Genomic DNA, 17,572 nt, shown 5'->3' on the forward strand with positions numbered 1-17,572 from the left:
CTAACACGTATAATAGCAACTCAGGACTTCACACTTTGAAGCAAACTATAAAAGTAACAGACCTAGAAAAGATATGCTCAGTGGCATGTTTGGTTTAGAGGGGAAATATGGAATCGTTTTTGAAGCTCTTCCTCAAGAGCCATTTCTTATCTCTAAGCCAGCACTACTGCTTGTCTTCTTTTGAAGTTGTCTCCCTTCTTTTGAGAGTGACATTTGAACCCGATGTAAAACATGCTCAGATGTGGGATTAACAGTTCTAAAATGTATTCTTAACAGTTCTTGGATGTATTTTCTGAAAGATCTGAACTCAGTTAAAACATGCTGGCCAACTAAACAAGAATTGACTATTCTGAACGCTGAACTTTGGAAATGACAAAGGAGCTCCCAGCTACCCTGCAGCTGCTGAGTGACATTGAAGCTCCTTTTAATCTCTTCCAACAGCTGGATGAGTTCCCAGATATGTGACTTTGATGCATCCTCCATCATATGGGTTACCTCCTCTTTTCTTGCTTTCTTACTTTTCTTCCTCCCTAAAGGAAAAACACCTTGCACCCGAGCTTGTCTTGCAGCAGGGGTGACTGGGGTCCTGATGGCAGCTGGCAGGGCCTTGGGGCTGCGGGTCCCAGAGCTCCGAAGTCATCGTTAACCCGGCGCTGGTGCCGCAGGCTGCAGAAGCCCTGGGTTGCAGAAACCCCTTGATGTGGCTGGCACTCGTGGATGTGAGTGTGTGTGTAAGGCAGGGGAGGCCCCTCTCTGGATTTGACATCTTTGGAGTTGTTTCAAGGTCTTCGGCAGCCTGGGCAGTGGTACTACAATATACATACTCCCTTGTGCACCAGTACATTCCTGATTGAGAATACTTTCTCAGTTACAGCTATAAATTAATTTAATCTAATTCTGTCTTTCACCATAACATAACTCTGTAAGCTTCAAGGCTTGGGAAAGTGTGGGTTACAGCTTAGTCAGTCGTAACACAATGGCTGTTGCAATTGGATACTAGCCTTTGTTTCATGCATCGTTCCCACTTCTCTCTCTGTAGACAGGTGCTTATTTTCTTAATCTTATCTACTTGATTCTTGTCACCTTTGCTAAGAACAGAAACAGTGTTTTCACTTCATAGTCCACTGTGTTGGATGTCCATGTTTGACAGTTCTTAATCCTAGTATCTGCTGAATTTTCCTCCTCCTAATCTTAATACTGCAAAAATGCTAACCAATTTTTATGAAATGCAGACATGACAGACTAAATTTTTAACATTTAAACTTATCCCTTCTGTAAATGAGTTTTTAGTTGATCTGTTTTATTTCAGAAGCTTCAGATGCTTTATTTCAGAAGCACTTAACTGCCTAAGAATTTATAGACTCAGGGCACCTTTAGAAGTAGTATAAGTTAACAGTCCAGGTCTTTCCATGATTACTCACTTCATTGACAGTTTATTTCCCAAGGCTGACTTAGAGTACCCGAGGTGTGGACGTGTGTTACAGGGTAATAACTTCAGATACGAGCAAAGTTGATGGTCAGGACCATAACATCTTTAATAGCCACTCCCAGATCTGTCAAAAGTCATCTGAAAGGTGTGGTTGTAGCCCAGTATAACCCCATCTAAGCCTAGGCTGTCACCCTTGCACCCCTCCCTTTGTGCTTCACTCCGCTCAGTTGCTCAGCTGTTTCAAGGATCTGAATGAATAAAAATGTAATCTAATCACTTCCTTTTTTTTTTCTTCCTTTGAGGATTAATTGTTTTGCTGGTCATTTCCCTGAATCGGCTCTCCACGTGACTGCATAAATGTTAGTGTTGGTATGAGACAGTTGGATCGTGTTCAGAGTCTTAGAAAAATGGGACGTGACACCCCAAACTTGACATCAGCTGTGAATTTGCTGTGGAAGCTTGCTCTGAGATGTTTGAGAGTTGATCTGTGCCATCATATTAGTAAGTGTCCGATTAGTCAGTGTGTCACTTACTCTTCATGAGTGTTTTCTAAATGTTACAGCCTTGTGTGCTGCCATGGATGGAGCTGTGCCATCACGAGTCAGGTTCTGTAGCCTCTTCAAAATACAAACCAAATTGCACTGCAGACCTTGTCTAATTGTACTGTAGGCATGTGGTAGCTATGCTGGCATAGTTATGTATCTACATTCTGGTTTAGAGAGGACGTTTTTCTTTACCTTGCTTTTTGAACGCATTCTACCAAATATGAGTAAAGTAACCTTTTTTCACAGATCCACTGTGCTGTAGTTTTTCTTTGTGAACTGAGCCCCCATCGAGATGGGTATGACTCCTCCTCCCCCTCCCATCAAGTTTATTCTATTGGCAAATGATCCACTGCTGGTAACCTGTCTCATAAAACAAAATATTTCTAGATTTTTTTTTTCTTCATGATCTTAACATGCTATTTACTTGTTTTTCTTAGGGCTATTCCCATTCCTGTTTAACTTTCTGAAAAAGTTGAACCAATTCATTTGGGGTAGGAGAGAGCGGAGCTGCATTCTGCTGTGTTCGATAAAGCTCAGCACGGCAGCCGTGTGACCAAGTTCAAAGGCGGTCATGTTGATGTACCGCGTAATTAAAACTGCATGTCTAATTAGCTTTGTGTAGTAAGCTCAATCCAGTATAGTAGTTTGTGGCTAGAGCCGGTCTGAAAATGCTCAGCTTCCTTTCAAAGCCTGTCCCAGTGGCTGCTGTGATCATGCAAATGCGTAGTTGGGCATAACTTCAATCACCTGAGTAGGTTGTTATGTGCTTAAGTGAGACATGATTGGAGCCTAAAAATACCAGTTGTGTAATTGCAGAACTGTTAATCAACTTTCTCTTCAATTATAAAAATTAGTTAATCTACAAAAGAGGATGCAGTTAACGAGGTTTTAAATTACAGAGTATTGCCAGTTTGTCGTTGGTTCCCTGACTGCAGTGCTGTCCAAATGGTAGCTTCCACAGCAAATTTAAAAAAAAAAAAAAAAAAACAACATGTAACTGAAAGCACTGGAAACCTTTCTGGCTGGGGGTGAGTCTCAGACAAAAAGCTTGTGATTTATTTTGGAGGAATTCCTGCTCATAGTAGTAATCTCATGCTAGGGAAGGAGTAAATCACTGATACCAAAGCTGACAAATATCCTAGACAACTTTCAAGGAACTTAGACTTGTCTGGTGTTGTGATGCCTCTGGATGGATGTTCAACGAGTTGGAAGAGGTTTGTTCCCAATTTCACAAGCTGTAGTTTACTGGCTTCTTAACTGTGCTGCTGACAATGTTTGTGGGGTTACGCTGTGCACTAGTCCATGTGGCAGCCCTTCTGGCACGTACCTTGGCCTGTGTGAGAGGCACTAAGCAAAGTTGTGCAGCCTGGGATGGACATTAACCTCCTAAACTGGCCTTGCAGCCAGAGGCATTGAAAAGTGAAGTATCCCCTAACTAACCTTTGTCCTTTTAATTTGTTCCAACTTCAGAAATGCTTTTGATGAGGATTTATGCCTTTGCTTCATTGAGCAATTTGCCTGACTTTTTCTTTCTTTTATGAAACTCTTATGCAGAAAAATCCTTTGGAGTTTTCAAGCCATAGGAAAAACAGTTTGTCTGCATGCAGTTTTCTTCATCATTTCTACCTCTGTGTGTAGAACCTGGGGACTCTTCACTGCGAAATTCTTTGTAATTGTTTCAGATGCACTAATAGAACGATGTGGTGTTGTTAGGTTGGTTATATAGGGAAATAGGACAGAAAACACTAATCATTCTTGTCCCAGTTTCGGCCCCAAGCTAGTGTTACAGGTGACTGTTCTGCTGCTAACAAACGAGTTGTTGTTTGGATGCGTCAGTGTGGTTGTGCTTGCTGTTGTGTGGACTATGAGAAGTGTTTGGTGTGAATATAGTCATAGCACCTTGCTGGACTACACGATACAAACAGCTGGGCTTCCTTCCTGGTGTAGGAAATATACAAGACAACTTGTGCCTTCAAGAAAAATCCTGTTTTCATTTGTAGAAAAATGTTTTTGGATCACATTCAGACAGGCAATCTGCAGGAGGATACAGGTAGACTTTGAAGAGAGGGGGAGGATTATTCACAGAAGCTGATGAGGCACTGAGTCTCCCTGGGCTTGCTGAGCTGAGACTGAGGGGGATTCAGAGCAGCTCTTTGCTTCTTTTTGCAGAGAGAACCTACAAAAATTAACATTGCTAAGTTAAAGTTAGTCTTTTTGACTATTCTCCTGGGTGTCATTACTGGATTTTTCACAGTTTTTCTGACACATATAAAGAGCTTGTATGTAGGACAAGAAAAATCTTTTGTGATTAATTAATGTATTAGTTAGTTGGGTTTTAATTATACAATGAGTTAAGAAAAGAAAGTCTTCAGTGCCAGATCAGAATGAAAGCTATTCTCAAACGCGGGATATCTGCTCACCTAACGCGTGACCTTAGGCAATACGTTCTTGCTTTGTTGGCAGCTCTCCAAGAAGTAAACACCATCTTAGCTACCTTTCCTTCCTGAACATCAGCATGCCGTTGCTTAAAAAGAAAGCCTTTTTGAATGACAGGTTTGTGATCTTTTCTTGGATGCCTCGAGTACGTGTGCTTTGGGGGATTATTTTGTTTTATCTTGACAGTACGCTTAGATCAGCTCGTGCTGTTTGCTAGCCCAGTAGTTTACTGCTGCCAAAGGGGCTGTCCTAATTCCCTTGTTCCCACCCTGATCATGGCTATGTGGTCCTTTCCCCTGCTTTAGTTTTTGCATCTGAATCATTTCATTCTGATGTCAAAGCTACTCGCTGTTTTCCTGGAAATAACATTGCTGGTTTAGGAGACAAATCAGTTCTCCGAAGGACCAGTATGTGACTGCTGGTGTGAGGGGCAGTGGCACGTGTCTGGGGAAAGGGTGGGAGAGCAGAGTGGTGACTTGCTCTGCTTGTCCTCTCTGACCGAGCCTTTGCTGTATAATTTTAGGAATTGCATCTGTTAAAACAAAGATTTTTTCCTATGTATCTTGGTTTTGCTGTTGCCAGGACTTCCACTTACTTACTCTTGCTTCTGTTTTTCTAGAATTCTGGTCTGCCTTCACTCCTTTCCCTCAGTCAGCCAGCAAGGAGCTCAGTGTAGTATGTGACAGCATAGGTATGGCTTTGTGCCACGTGCCCCTCAACATTGGTGAGTTTTACTGGAAGCCAGTATGTTGGAAAAAAAAGAAACTAAACAGAAAACATTTATGAAGTGGAAGTGGTATTCTGATCTTTTCCATATCACTTATTTTCCTTCCCCCTACCACCTGAAAAAAAAAAAAAAAAAAAAGGCTACTTGCTTTTCAGAATATACTCTAAAAATCATATTTGTAATTTGTGTGTGATTATTTAGATTTGCAATGCTTAACATAGTTACGTTGCAGGTAGCTTGGTTCTTTGGGTAGCCTGCTCTTCTGCATCAACATTTGGTGGGAGAGCTGGAAAAACTGTAGTTTCTTCCATCTGCTCAAGTAGAGGATAACTTTATCGCTGTGCCTCTAACAAAAAACAAGTGAGAGGGTTAAGATGGTAAACTACATCCTGGGGAGCTACCTGCACTGCTTCAGTGTCCCTTCAGTTAGTGAGCAGTCATTTGGAATGGATGTCTGTCTACATTCCAAATTCTTCTTGGGATGCATTTAGTTTTCCCTACTGGAGGAAAAAAGTTTTTTTGTCCCCACAGGTGATTCTGCTTTTTAGTTGACACAGTCTAACTTGGTGAATCAGCATTTCAAGTCCATACAAGTGCTCAATTAGAGTTTTGTATTTTTGGGTTGAGTGCTCGGCTTGGGGACTCAGGCTTGCTGAGGCAGCCCGGTAAGAGCAGGATTAGAGAGAAACTTTTTGCATTAGAGCTGACCAGAGCTAGATTAAGCCTGTGCTTAAGAACTACAAAAAAGCACAGATATCCTAATTACTACTGCAATGTGCATGTGAAGGGTTGTGTGATTGGAAGTGGTGTAGTGGTTTTGGTAATTTTTGCAGTGAAATGGAGCACTTCAGCAGCCTGAGTATTGACTTGAAGATAAGATGAATGATTTTAAGCTCTCACACAGTACATTGCATTGTGTAGGTTTTACAGCTCCAGCTATGATTTTTAAAATAAGTACCCAGGGAGAAGGATGTAAAACTGTAGTTGAGACTTTTAAAACCCGCTAGTAATAAAATGGCTGAATGCTAATGGGAGAGTTGGTTTAAAAGAGTATTTCAGCAGTCAGCATCAGGTTGTGATGGAGAGCTTGATTTTCATGTAAGACTTCCTTTGTGAGAAGTCAACAAAATAAGACTGGGTAGCTCAAACAACTGATTGTTCCTCTCAGAAGCAGAGGGTGGAAATTTTTGAAGTTCCTAAATGAGCATTATGTATTATTTCAGGCAGTAACTAGCTGCTTTAACATTTGCCTAAATAAACCCCGTTAAATTTTTTTTTGTTTGCACTTTTCTAGAATAAACAGAAACTACCCACATAGTTTTAGTGGGGAACTTTATCTTCTGATAAGGATTTCGGCCCGTGGATGTCTCTAGAATGCTGTCACGCTGCTTAGGCCCAGAGATGAGGGCTGCAGTCAGTGCGCACTCTTGAGCAATTGCCCGCTTATCTAGCTCTGTTATGATAGTGCTTTGTCCTGACAGGCAATGAAAGCGTAACTGAACCTGTAGCTCTTTGTTAATGAGCTGAATTTAAGAATAGTGAAATTTTCATAATTCTATAGTAGGTGAGCTATTCTGTGGCAAATTCTTGTTTTCTTTCTCCCCAGTCAATCTACTTTCTCCGTTCTATTTTAATCTCTAACAACTCTGTTTGCCATAGAGAGTTGACTGAAATGGTTGCTTCCCCTAGTGTAGCTAGCAAATTTTGGCATATTTTGCATGCACACATGTACAGGCAGGTACAATATAGAGAACAGGGGTAAAGACAATTTACCCTGTCACACCTGCGTGGTCCTATCCATGAGTAATGCATCTGTTCCACTTCCCAAGAAAGCAAAGTGGTTCAGAGATTGTATGACTAATTCCTGTCTCCCTCAGACATCATGTTGAATGCTACCATTTTAATACTAAGCTAGTATTAATGATTTTTCTGCTCTGAGATGACTTGTGTAACTTCTATAAAGTGCCTTTTAAATAGTACTTGCCAGTAAAGCAAACAAAATTCCTGATCTATTTCAGGTGGTTCTTTGCATTCTTGCTGATAGGCCTCCTTCCTAATGCTGGTAGTTTTCATTATGAACATAAATTGGTTCTCCTTCTTAACTCTGTCTAAAGGCAAGTTATGTTAAATTTCATCATCCCTAGCAGTGATCTGATGCTGTCACCTATTTTGCATGTAGGCTAATGTGTTATTTTGCTCTTCCCTCTCACCTATGCTACTCAGAGAAATAATGATCTGTAGTAATTTAAAGTATAAGGCTTCCTGTTCTCCTGTTCTGTGTGTTTTTTTTTTTGTTTGTTTTTTTTTTAAGGAATTCAGAGGGTTGTCCGAGGCCAGCTATGTCAACCATCCCTTAGTGATAAGATGTTTCCATTGCTCTAGTGAGTTAATAATAGCCTACATAGGTCAGCAGGCACCAAAATCCATACTGTGATGACAGAGAAGTACCTTTCTTCATATGACATTAAAAATATGTCAGATATGTCAATGGAACAGGCTAAGAAGTTGTAGAGCAAGACCAACAACATGTACAATTCCAGTTTGCTTTCGTAGCTCTTACATGCTTTAGCATAAAATGCATTAATCAGACGTTCATGTACTTCATGAACCAGAAAGGGAGGACCTCCTTTGAATCTGCAGCTCAAATAAAGTTGAAATGTATCTTTGCATTAGGTGAGGTGAACTCACAGCCTGTATGCTGTCTATGAATAGCGGCAGCCAGAGCTGAGCTTTTTTTTTTTTTTTTTCATCTGGGAGCAATTAAGAAGAAAATTGAAGGTAGGATTAATTATTTGGCTGGTGGCAGGAACCTTTTCCTAGCACTGTATTTCCTGAGGTGACCACTGTTCACTCCTTTTTCAAGTCTGTGATTTGTACTCCCCGCGTGATGGGGAAGGAACTGGAAATCGCTCGGGGAGGACAGCCAACAGATCCAGGCTGTGCTGATTGTTTTACCTGTGATAACTTGCTCTAAGCCTTATTCCTGGAAAAAAAAAAAAAAAAAAAAAAAAAGAGTTCATAGGATTGCCTGTTCATACATCCTGTGTGACATATGCGAGGTAAGTAAGCCCAGCACTTGCCAGAAAGGTGAAGTATGAACTGAGCTAAGCAGTAAATCTCATGCAGTAAATTTGGTGAGCCAGGATACGCAAGGATCTCAGCAGACATGCCCAGTATTGCCCACTGGGCCCTGCAGGAAGAATGGCCATCCTTGATGAAATGAGTTGACCCACTTGGCATCACTTCTTTGCCATGTTGTGAAGTAGGCTGACTTAACTTTACCTTCCTACTGGTCTTATTTAAGAGTGTGTGTAGGCTTGCAATCTGCAAGCAGTAAGATAGATTAGAACAGCAATAAGCTTCAGATAAATCTGTGCTGAGAGAAGTGAAGACGATGCAAAGTATGCCATTTTATCGCTGTAGGTGAGGAAGGAAAAGTAGGCTGTGTCTTTAAAAATGTAAGACATTTGGGGTTGGTTTATATTAGTGACTGGAAATCCTTAAAAATAGGTTTTGAAGAAGGTATGTACTTTGACTCTGTGTATTTTGGAATCTCTCATTTGAACAAAGTGAAGTGACTATTAAAGTTAAAAATGCTGGGTGAAAAGCTGTATCTATATTTCAGTGTGGTTATTACCACGTGCTCTCTTTCTATCCTTCTGTTTCAAGACTCTCATCAGAAATGAAGGTTTTAAATTTTGGGGAGTGAAGAATTCCTTTTATCTCCTTTGAAAACTCAGTGGGCTAATTCCTGGTTTGTTGCTTCTACATCATAGCTTTGATATAAACTTTTGATTTTTTTTGTGGAATACATTGAAATGTGTTTGGTCTGGAAGTCTATAGAAAACCAATTTTAGATTCTTCAGTAGAGCTGATTTTTTTTTCTTGATATTTCATTAGTATTGAGGATTCAAAATGTAAACTACATTGAAATCAATTTACTTACTCTGGTTTACAACAGCGAAACTGTTTTACCTTCTTCTGTTTTCTTAACAAAATTCCAAATTTCTGTTGATTAAAGCTGGGACACAAAAAGCAATATAGAGCATCTGCCCCTTCCCTCTTCTCCTCCCACGTATAGGATACTTTGGTTTGCATTTGCTCTGAGTTGCCCATTGCAAGATCTCTTCTGCAGGTAGAAAATATCTTCCCCCCATAATGTGGATAAAATGAATCAAGTCTGAACTTCGTAAAAATGTCCCAAGAATACAAGATCTGTGGGTTTTATTCTGGTGTATCAGGATTAAAAATAAGAGCTTCAGAGTGTTAAGTTCTGTGTATGAACTTATGGTTGCCTGACTTGAATGAGTCTACCAAGTATAACCAACTCTATTTTATGCTGTGTGATTTGCTTGGTGGAGAAACTCCCACAGGAGCTGCCCATTCTCTAAATAGTACATCGGAATCATTTTCATCAAGTTTGAGGGAGTGCTGAAAAAATCCCTTTTGACAAAGTATTCTTTGCATCCAAAACTGCAGACGGATTTGGTGAGTTAAGTGGTGACCGTGTTACGTCAGAGAAGAACTTGGCAAAACAATAGCCACTCTGTTAGAGACCTGGATTGCTGTGAAAACTGTTCAGAGCAAATCTCCTGAACTGTTTAATAAAGAATAGGATTGTTGAAGATCTGTTTTCAGCACTAAGGGAGCCATTGATACGAAGATTCCTATCTGTGCTTGCTGGCTCAGTTGAGGTCTGTTTCTGAATGTGCTGTGCAGTAGGATCGGCAGATGATGTTCTTTGAGTGCCCTTTTTCCTCCTTGCTTCCTCAACTTTTTTTTTTTCTTAAGTAAAAATATTGTGTGTTTTTGTTTTTACTGTTGAGCACAGTATTTTCTAGTGATATCTTCACTGGAGAAACATTTCAACCTAGAAAACTAGAGGTGTTCAGTTTCTTAGGAGTGGAGTTCAGCCAGGTGAACTGTTCTGCTCAGAACAGGATCTTCAGCACAGCCGAGACACTGTGTGCGCGATGGGATCTGTCTGTGTCTGGGCCATTCAGGTTTGCTGGCAGAAGGTGTCCCAGCATGTGTGTGTGTGAGGAAGATAAATAACTTTTTCTTGTAGATGAGGCTAGTAGTTGTTTCAAAGTGATAATAAAATAACCCTGGACTGCAGGTAAAATGCCCTTGCAAAAAAAAAAAAAAAAAATCATTTCTACAGTATTAAACAACAGTTTTAGGTTAATACATTATCCTTCATTGTTCAGGGTGACATTTTGTATTTCATTTTCCATGGGGATATACCAAAGCACTCTGTATAAATATGACTGGCATTATGACGCTCTTTAGGTGTATTATTTTTCTGGTACTGCACATATCCCCCAGTTACTAGAACAATTGGTAAGACTTAGTGATATTCTAATAATTGATTCAACAAATTTTGAAGCATTTTTGCATGCATTGCATATTCTGTGGAGAGGCAGTGCTGTTATTCTTCAGCAGTCTTTATATATAGTTTTTAATGCTAGCTCACTAAATGTTTTGTATTCTTCCCCCCTCCTTTAAAAAAGGCAAAACAAAGCAAACAGTAATTACAGAGGTATATAATTTTAAATTGAAAGGAAAGCAAGTGAATTAAATGTCTGGTTTGCTGGAGCCAAGAGTTTAAAATGAATGCTAGCAAATACATGGCATCAAGTTGCCTATCTTTTTTCTTTTCTCCTCTCATCTGCTTACACACTTAATGTTAGCTAAAGGAGTTCTGAAGACTGCAGGCGGTTAAACGTTTCCTTGAGGAAATGAGTTGTACTCTCTTAGGATTTTTCAATACAAAACGTTAGATATTTTCTTTGGGATATGTATGCATAACTGCCTTTCCGATATCTCCACCCCATATGCGGGCTTTGTTCCTGGCTTATCCTGGACTGCGCGTTTTCAGTATTGTTCAGTTAACCTGTGGTGAGAACAAGTCCAGTGCTCTTCTCACTGCTGTAAGGGCTGGAAGCCCTTGCTGGAAATCTTTGCAGTGAGATCAAGCACAGATTTTGTTTGCATCACTTCTTCCCACAAGAAGTTTTATGAATTCTAAACTATTTGATATGCATTAACTTATTTTGATACCATGTTTGTCCTAGTTGCTTGGCTTTCTTTGTTTTTATTCAGCCATGGAGCACAAAAGTGGTAAGACAAAGGTTTGTATGGATTTTCTGCCTTTAAGCTGTAGCTACAGGAGCTGAGTGCTCTAGTAGGTGTTAGCTGGGCAGGGATCACAGCTCAGTCCCATGACACACCACGCTTGACCAACGGAGTGGGTTTCTTAGATAAGAGATTCTCTTGTAAATCATACAGTGTGTGTGCAGTGTAAGTAGTTACATAAAAAGTAGCAACTTATTTGTGGATGTTTCCTTGAATAGACAAGCTAAGGGATGTTCTTGAGTACAAAATGTCTTTATGCAGATGTTTTAAAATTTATTTTCTTGGTTGTAAGAGGCCTAGACTGATAGGACTGCTCTATGGTAGCACTAGCATGAGTATTCATGCTGCAGAGGCTTTCCGTTGTATTTTCTTGTTTTCAGGCTTGCTGAGACTTTCCATTATTGTTCCTTGCCCAAATAGAAAACTCAACCTTTTGGAAAATTGGAGACAGTAAGGAAAGTCTTTTATTTTTAAATAAAGGAAAAATAAAATTGGGAGATCTTTTCCTTTAAAAACTATTGCATTTATTGAACTCTAACATGGTATAAGCAAAGATTTGAAAGTTGGAATACGAGATGCCATAGAAGTGGATGTAACTTCTCAATTTGAAAACAAGGTTTATGCAATCAGTAGATGAAATCTGTATTATCAACCGTCCACAAAAGTAATAGTCTGTAACACGACTTCTGTTTTAAATCCAGGTCAGCTGTTTTGCTTTATTTAAAAAAAAAAAAAAAAAAAAGTAGTCAGCAGCACTTCTAGGTTGGTATGTAGTATTGCAGATTCAACAGTATTTAACAAGTATTACAGATTTAACAAGTATTCTATAATTTAGGATCCTTCAACAGTATGAAATGCTATAAATGAGGAGAAAGAATAAGTTGGAATCCTTCTGTATGTCAACAAGTTTGTGATTGTCAGCCATACTAGTACATTTAGGTCTGTCAAATTTGTGTTTGTTGAATCATGCAAGTTTTTTTTAAGATCTGTATAGATCTTTTGTGTTCGTCAGGAAAATAATTCAGGCCAAAGTTGTTGGATAAACTTGGAGAATTTCAGAATAGCTTGATAAGGCATTGCAGTATGTGGTGGTTTTTTTTTTTTTGAGACCTGATCTCATGCTGTACTTTGCTTCTTTTCATTTGTAACCTGTTATATAAAAACAAACATAAACTTAGTTAACTTTGTGTTAAATGTTTCATTCTACAAAGAGACTTACTAGAAGTATCCATCACGAATTTCACTAAAGATAACATAAAGAGTTCCACAAATCTTAGGCAGGGATACTTAAATTATTTATATTATTGATACTTTGGAGTGCTAATGCTATTGTTGAAGCAAAAATAACTAATGCCTAAGAAGGTCCTGGGAAAATTTCTACCTGCTTTGAAAGGCTGTGGGGTTATTTTGGCATTCAGATCCTTCCAGAAGTTGGAAGTCCAGTAGTCAGGTATGTTCTCTGTAGTTAGTAGTTCAGCAAATACTTGTATGCATTTTGTTTCAAATGTCAATTATAATTGTTTCAGCACTTACGAAACTTTTGAAAGGACTTATTTATTGGAAGTAGTTTAAAGTACTTCCTTTAACCATGACCCCAGGGTTAATATATCTCTTCTAGCTTACTGAATCAGATCCGTGTGTTCTGTTTGTTGAAGTTCTTTCAGAAATATGGAAATACACTGTGAATTTTGTCTAGTGAGAAATCAGTGCAACCAGAGTTAAGGTACTTTGCTTCTCCCTCTACAGCTAAAATGTCATCAGGCACTTCAGGGCCAAGAATGGGTAGTTTCTGTGGTATATCTTCCAAAAAGTGAAAGACAAGTTTTGTTTCTTGTGCAGATGAGATCCTGCCAACATTGATTGCTACAAGTCTTAATCGGGTAAAACTTCAAAGGTAACTTTTATCTGTAGGAAAAGATAGTGAAGGTTGTTCTGGGGTAATACTAATTGTATTAACATTTTTCTTGCAAGACTTAAATTTTGTTAAGTTGGAGAGGTTTTAAAGGCATGGGAGAGAATATGGAAAGCTAAGTTGTTTTTTCGAGATGCAAGGTTAAAAGTAGAGAAAGTGAAGAGATGAAAAGCAATGCATTGGTTTATACCACTTAGACTTTCTGCTAATACCTGACCTTTACGTTTTGAGGGGGTGTGGGGGTTATAGTTCCCTACAAACTAGTTTATACATTGTTTTTTTTTTGTTTGTTTGTTTGATTTTTTTTTTTTTTTTGAACAGCAGTGCTACAAAGCTCCCTGTATGAGAGCTGACCCATGTTGCCTGTAGCCATCATGAAGGTCCCCCTTCTAAAACACACTGGCAAAACAGACTAACATCACTGTGATTAACAGAAGTTGTCCAGTTGCTATAAGCAGAGGTTAAAAGGTGTGGTTGTGTTCCGTAGAGAGAATTAAAAAGCTTTAATAAGAGCGAGGATTTTTTTATAATAGATTAATTCTATGTAGTTTTTTCTTACCATTGACTACAGACTTGATCTCTTATTTTAACTTAATCTTTAGCTGACAAATTAGTTGCAGTAATTACCCTTAAGAATTACTTCCTTATCTTAGCGGTGTCCTCACATCATCTTCCTTCTCCTTTTGGTCATTACAGGAGTGTTAGCTAATAGTTGATAGTACATTCCCTGTAAATAAAGTGCGTCAGTTCTCCCAGGTTTTTTCATGTGATCTTCACCCGTCTATGGGAAATCTCTCTCGATTTCTCTGTTCTTTTTGTTTTTTCCTCTGCCTGCCCTGCCCCTTGGCTGAAAACAAGACTCTGTAATTAGCAGGTTCTGTATAAAATCTCTTGTGATAAGTATTAATTAGAGTACAGGAGTGCTTCTGGAGAAGATCTAGTTTTACCAGATGAAAAGTTCCAAGTATGTTTTAATAATATAGATCCTCCTTTGTGCAAGTAGTATAGATGTACCTGTGCTTTACTGAGGACACTTTCACTGCTGAAGAGTAAACAGAAATCCTTAGAGTGAAACTACGTACTTTAAGATCAAAAAAAAATAATCAGTATTTCTCTTAAAATTTTGAGAACTGGTGTTGTGTTACGAATTAGTGTTCCTTGTCCTCAGCTTTGATCATTACTTATTAATAATAATATTGCGTGGAGCAATTGACATAATTACATGTGGTTTATATACCTCAGATTTCAATAACTAGCTTCTTATGCCTGTGAAAGCTTGCTTCAAGGTGTGGTTTTAGCCCGCATTTGGCATTAAATTGCTCTTCTCTATATTCTGGAGGATCTGCAGAGCTCCTATTCAAGTTTAAACTATTGCAGCGTTAAAATAATGTCCGTACAAAGACCTCAGTTTTAAGAAATGCAGTACAGAAATACTTACTCATAAACAGTGGGAACTCTTGACAAAGCAGAAAGCAACTTCCAGAACTGGGATTCATATCACAAAGTCCAAGGTGAGAGCTTAATAATGTTTAAAAATACTGAGAGAAGAAAGATAAAAACCCTAGGCGTTCCTAATACGCATTTATTTTTCCATATAAAATAGATATACTTATAAATTTATATATATCAAATCTACTTTTATAACACTGCTAATCTTCTGATAAAAAACAGAGAAGAGCTAAAGCTGTTTTGAGCCCAGCTGCATGTAAGGCCACAGGTGTCTTGGACTGCTAAGAGTCACTCCCTTCAATCTTTATCTCCTCCTACAAAGACGTAAGAAATTTAAGAAGAAAGGAAAAAAAGAAAAGCTGCTTAAGTATGGAATCTTTTTTAACACCATGATTGCATGTAATATTTAATGTTCTGCAGTTCTGCATCTTCCCTGCTAGGCCTTTTTTTTTTTTTTTCCTACATCACGACAGCATCCTTTTCTCTGTATAGGAAAAGAAGGTAGGACAGTAGCAAATGATAGCCATGGTTACTTATCCCAGATGTCTAAAATATTAATTTAAATGTAAAATATATGGTGTGGATTCTCATTCTGTTGGGTGCAAATCCTCTTCCCACCTGTGATTTTTCCCTAGGGATTATACTTCTCCTGTTCTTCTCCCCTTCCTCTTTCTCTCTTGAGAAGTGTCAGTACCCCTGCACCTTTCCATCCTTGGAAGAGGCTGGTGGCCCTCGCAGTGTGAAGGCAGAAGTTGGAGCAGGAGCTTGTTGCTGTCTCAACAGATTCATTGTCAAAGTTCGCTAAACAAAATATTGGAGGGAAACGATAATGAGTAATGTGGGAAAGATCTGCTGAGTCTGGGAAAGGTTTTGAAAGAGGGTAGACGGTTGAGGAACAATTTTCCAGGGGCCTATTTTAAAATTAGCTGCTACGGTCCTACTTGCAATAATTCCTCTGTTATCTTAAATTGATCTTGAAATGGCAGTGAGTGGAAAAACAGTACATCTTTACTGAATCCTGTGCTACAACAGAAGAAAAAAATAAAACATTGATTTCTTCATACCACAGAACTCTCATACCTTTGAATAACATACGCTAGTCTTTTTTTCCCTCCTCATTATAGAATAGTTCAGGTATGAAATTTCTCAAAGCTTTCTGAAGGTAAAATGTAAGTGTAAAACAGGTGTCAGCAATGAAGAAACCTTAATATAATCTTAATAAGATTTTAAAGTAATATTGCATAAGGTGAAGATTGGCATTCCAGAGCTGCTTCTTGTTTTTAGTTGATAAAAATCCATCCGAGTTCCTTTCCCAGTGAATTGCTGAAACCTGACGTAGGCATAGAGCATTACGGATAATGTTTAGTGTGTAATCTTGAGGTTATCGTGTAAGATAGTGTTACGTGGTTGTTTAAACAAATGAAATCAGGTCCACCTATTAGAATAGGTAAGCATTTGAGGAAGTGTGTATTGTTCATTTCATGGTTGAAACATGTTTCAAGTTTAAGCTGAAAATACTCAACAACAAGAAAAAAACTCCTCACACCCTAATACCTATTTTTTTAGAAAGTATTTTTCAGTGTAAAGTTTTATTATTTGTATTTTATAATACTGTTTTTTTTTTTTTTTTTTTTCTCCAGTCCCAGAAATCCTGGATAGAAAATACTTTCACCAAGAGGGAGTGTGTGTATATTATACCAAGTTCAAAAGACCCCCACAGGTAAACTAGAAATGCTGCAAGAAAGCTGTTACTGTAAGACTGTGTAATAGATATTTGGACTAACTACTCGATTTGTATAAAGTACTGTTTTTAGTTCAGTCTTTTTTTTGTCTGGGCATTGTCACTCTTTCTTTAGCTTGGTTTTTTTTTTTCTTGAACCTATTTGGCATTGCAGAAATCTCCAATAGATGTTCCCCTGTTCTCTTTACTTAGCAGTCCTTCTAGTGATGTCTGTGGTGTGTCTACAGCGTGGATTTTTTTTTTTTTTTTGTGGCAAATTTTTGGAAAGTCACAGTCTCAGAGAGATACTTTACTTGAATTTAAAGAACTGTGTGAATATATGGTAAAGTGGAAAAATAGACCTGTCAGTGAAGTAAGAAGAGATTAAGTATTTGTAGAAAGTAGAATAAAGAAAATGAGAATCATGATGTTACTTGCAAAACAGAGGTTGGAGAAAGCATCAATTCCAGGGAAGGTAAACAAAACAATAGGTCAGTTATCAAAAGATTCCATGTCATTTCTAATCATTTTTCATTCTGTAAGATCTGTAAGGAATAAAATGAGATTGAAAAATGGGGGAATATGTTTTTAGAGGGGAAACTGAGACTAGATGAAGGATACTTTGTATATCTCGTGTGCTGTTTTACCTTCTACTAAGTCCCAAATGTGGAAGGAATCAAGTTAGGGATAGCTCTAACATTAGATACGTAAGCATTTACTTTCACAAAGTGCCATAGGGATAATTTAAGAGTTCCTACAATGCTTGAAACTTGATAGGCAAGGTCATGGCATCTGTGTCATACATCAAAGTAAAATAGAATCTAAATTGGTATTTTAAGGCAATTATGTCTAACCAAAATGATAACTGATGCCCTAGTAGATTTCAGATCAGCTTTCTTTAGCTTCATATATTTGAGATCTGTTTAAAAACCTTCTTCCGAGCTTTGGAAAACTTCCATTTCAGTCTTTTCCATGAAAAGAAGTTATAAATCACTTGGTTTTTTTAGGAGTAAGGTATTATTTTACCTCTAAGAATTTGTTTTTAGGCAGAAAAAGAACAAAGGAAAAGCATTACAATTTTTCAGTTATTGTAAATAATTCACCACATTCCTTGAAACCATGTGACATGAGAAGCTTTTAGAATTTATAGCCATGATTATAGCACATGGAAAATTTACAAATGCAAACAAAGTAATTAGGAAGCTGTTAAAATTCC

At 38.2% G+C, this 17,572-nt stretch overlaps 1 protein-coding gene across 2 annotated transcripts in view; it reads left to right on the forward strand.

The window, feature by feature from the left end:
• The window catches only part of TRPM7 (transient receptor potential cation channel subfamily M member 7), a 53,752-nt gene that overhangs the window by 5,217 nt on the left and 30,963 nt on the right, over nt 1–17,572 (forward strand). For both annotated transcript variants that reach the window (XM_082768920.1, XM_082768921.1), the window contains exon 2: nt 16,277–16,356. In XM_082768920.1, coding sequence (XP_082625046.1) covers nt 16,277–16,356 — 80 coding nt within the window. The remainder of the gene's footprint in view (nt 1–16,276; nt 16,357–17,572) is intronic.

This window comes from Aythya marila (assembly GCF_965140915.1).
Source record: "Aythya marila genome assembly, chromosome: 11".
Taxonomy (NCBI): Eukaryota; Metazoa; Chordata; class Aves; order Anseriformes; family Anatidae; genus Aythya; species Aythya marila.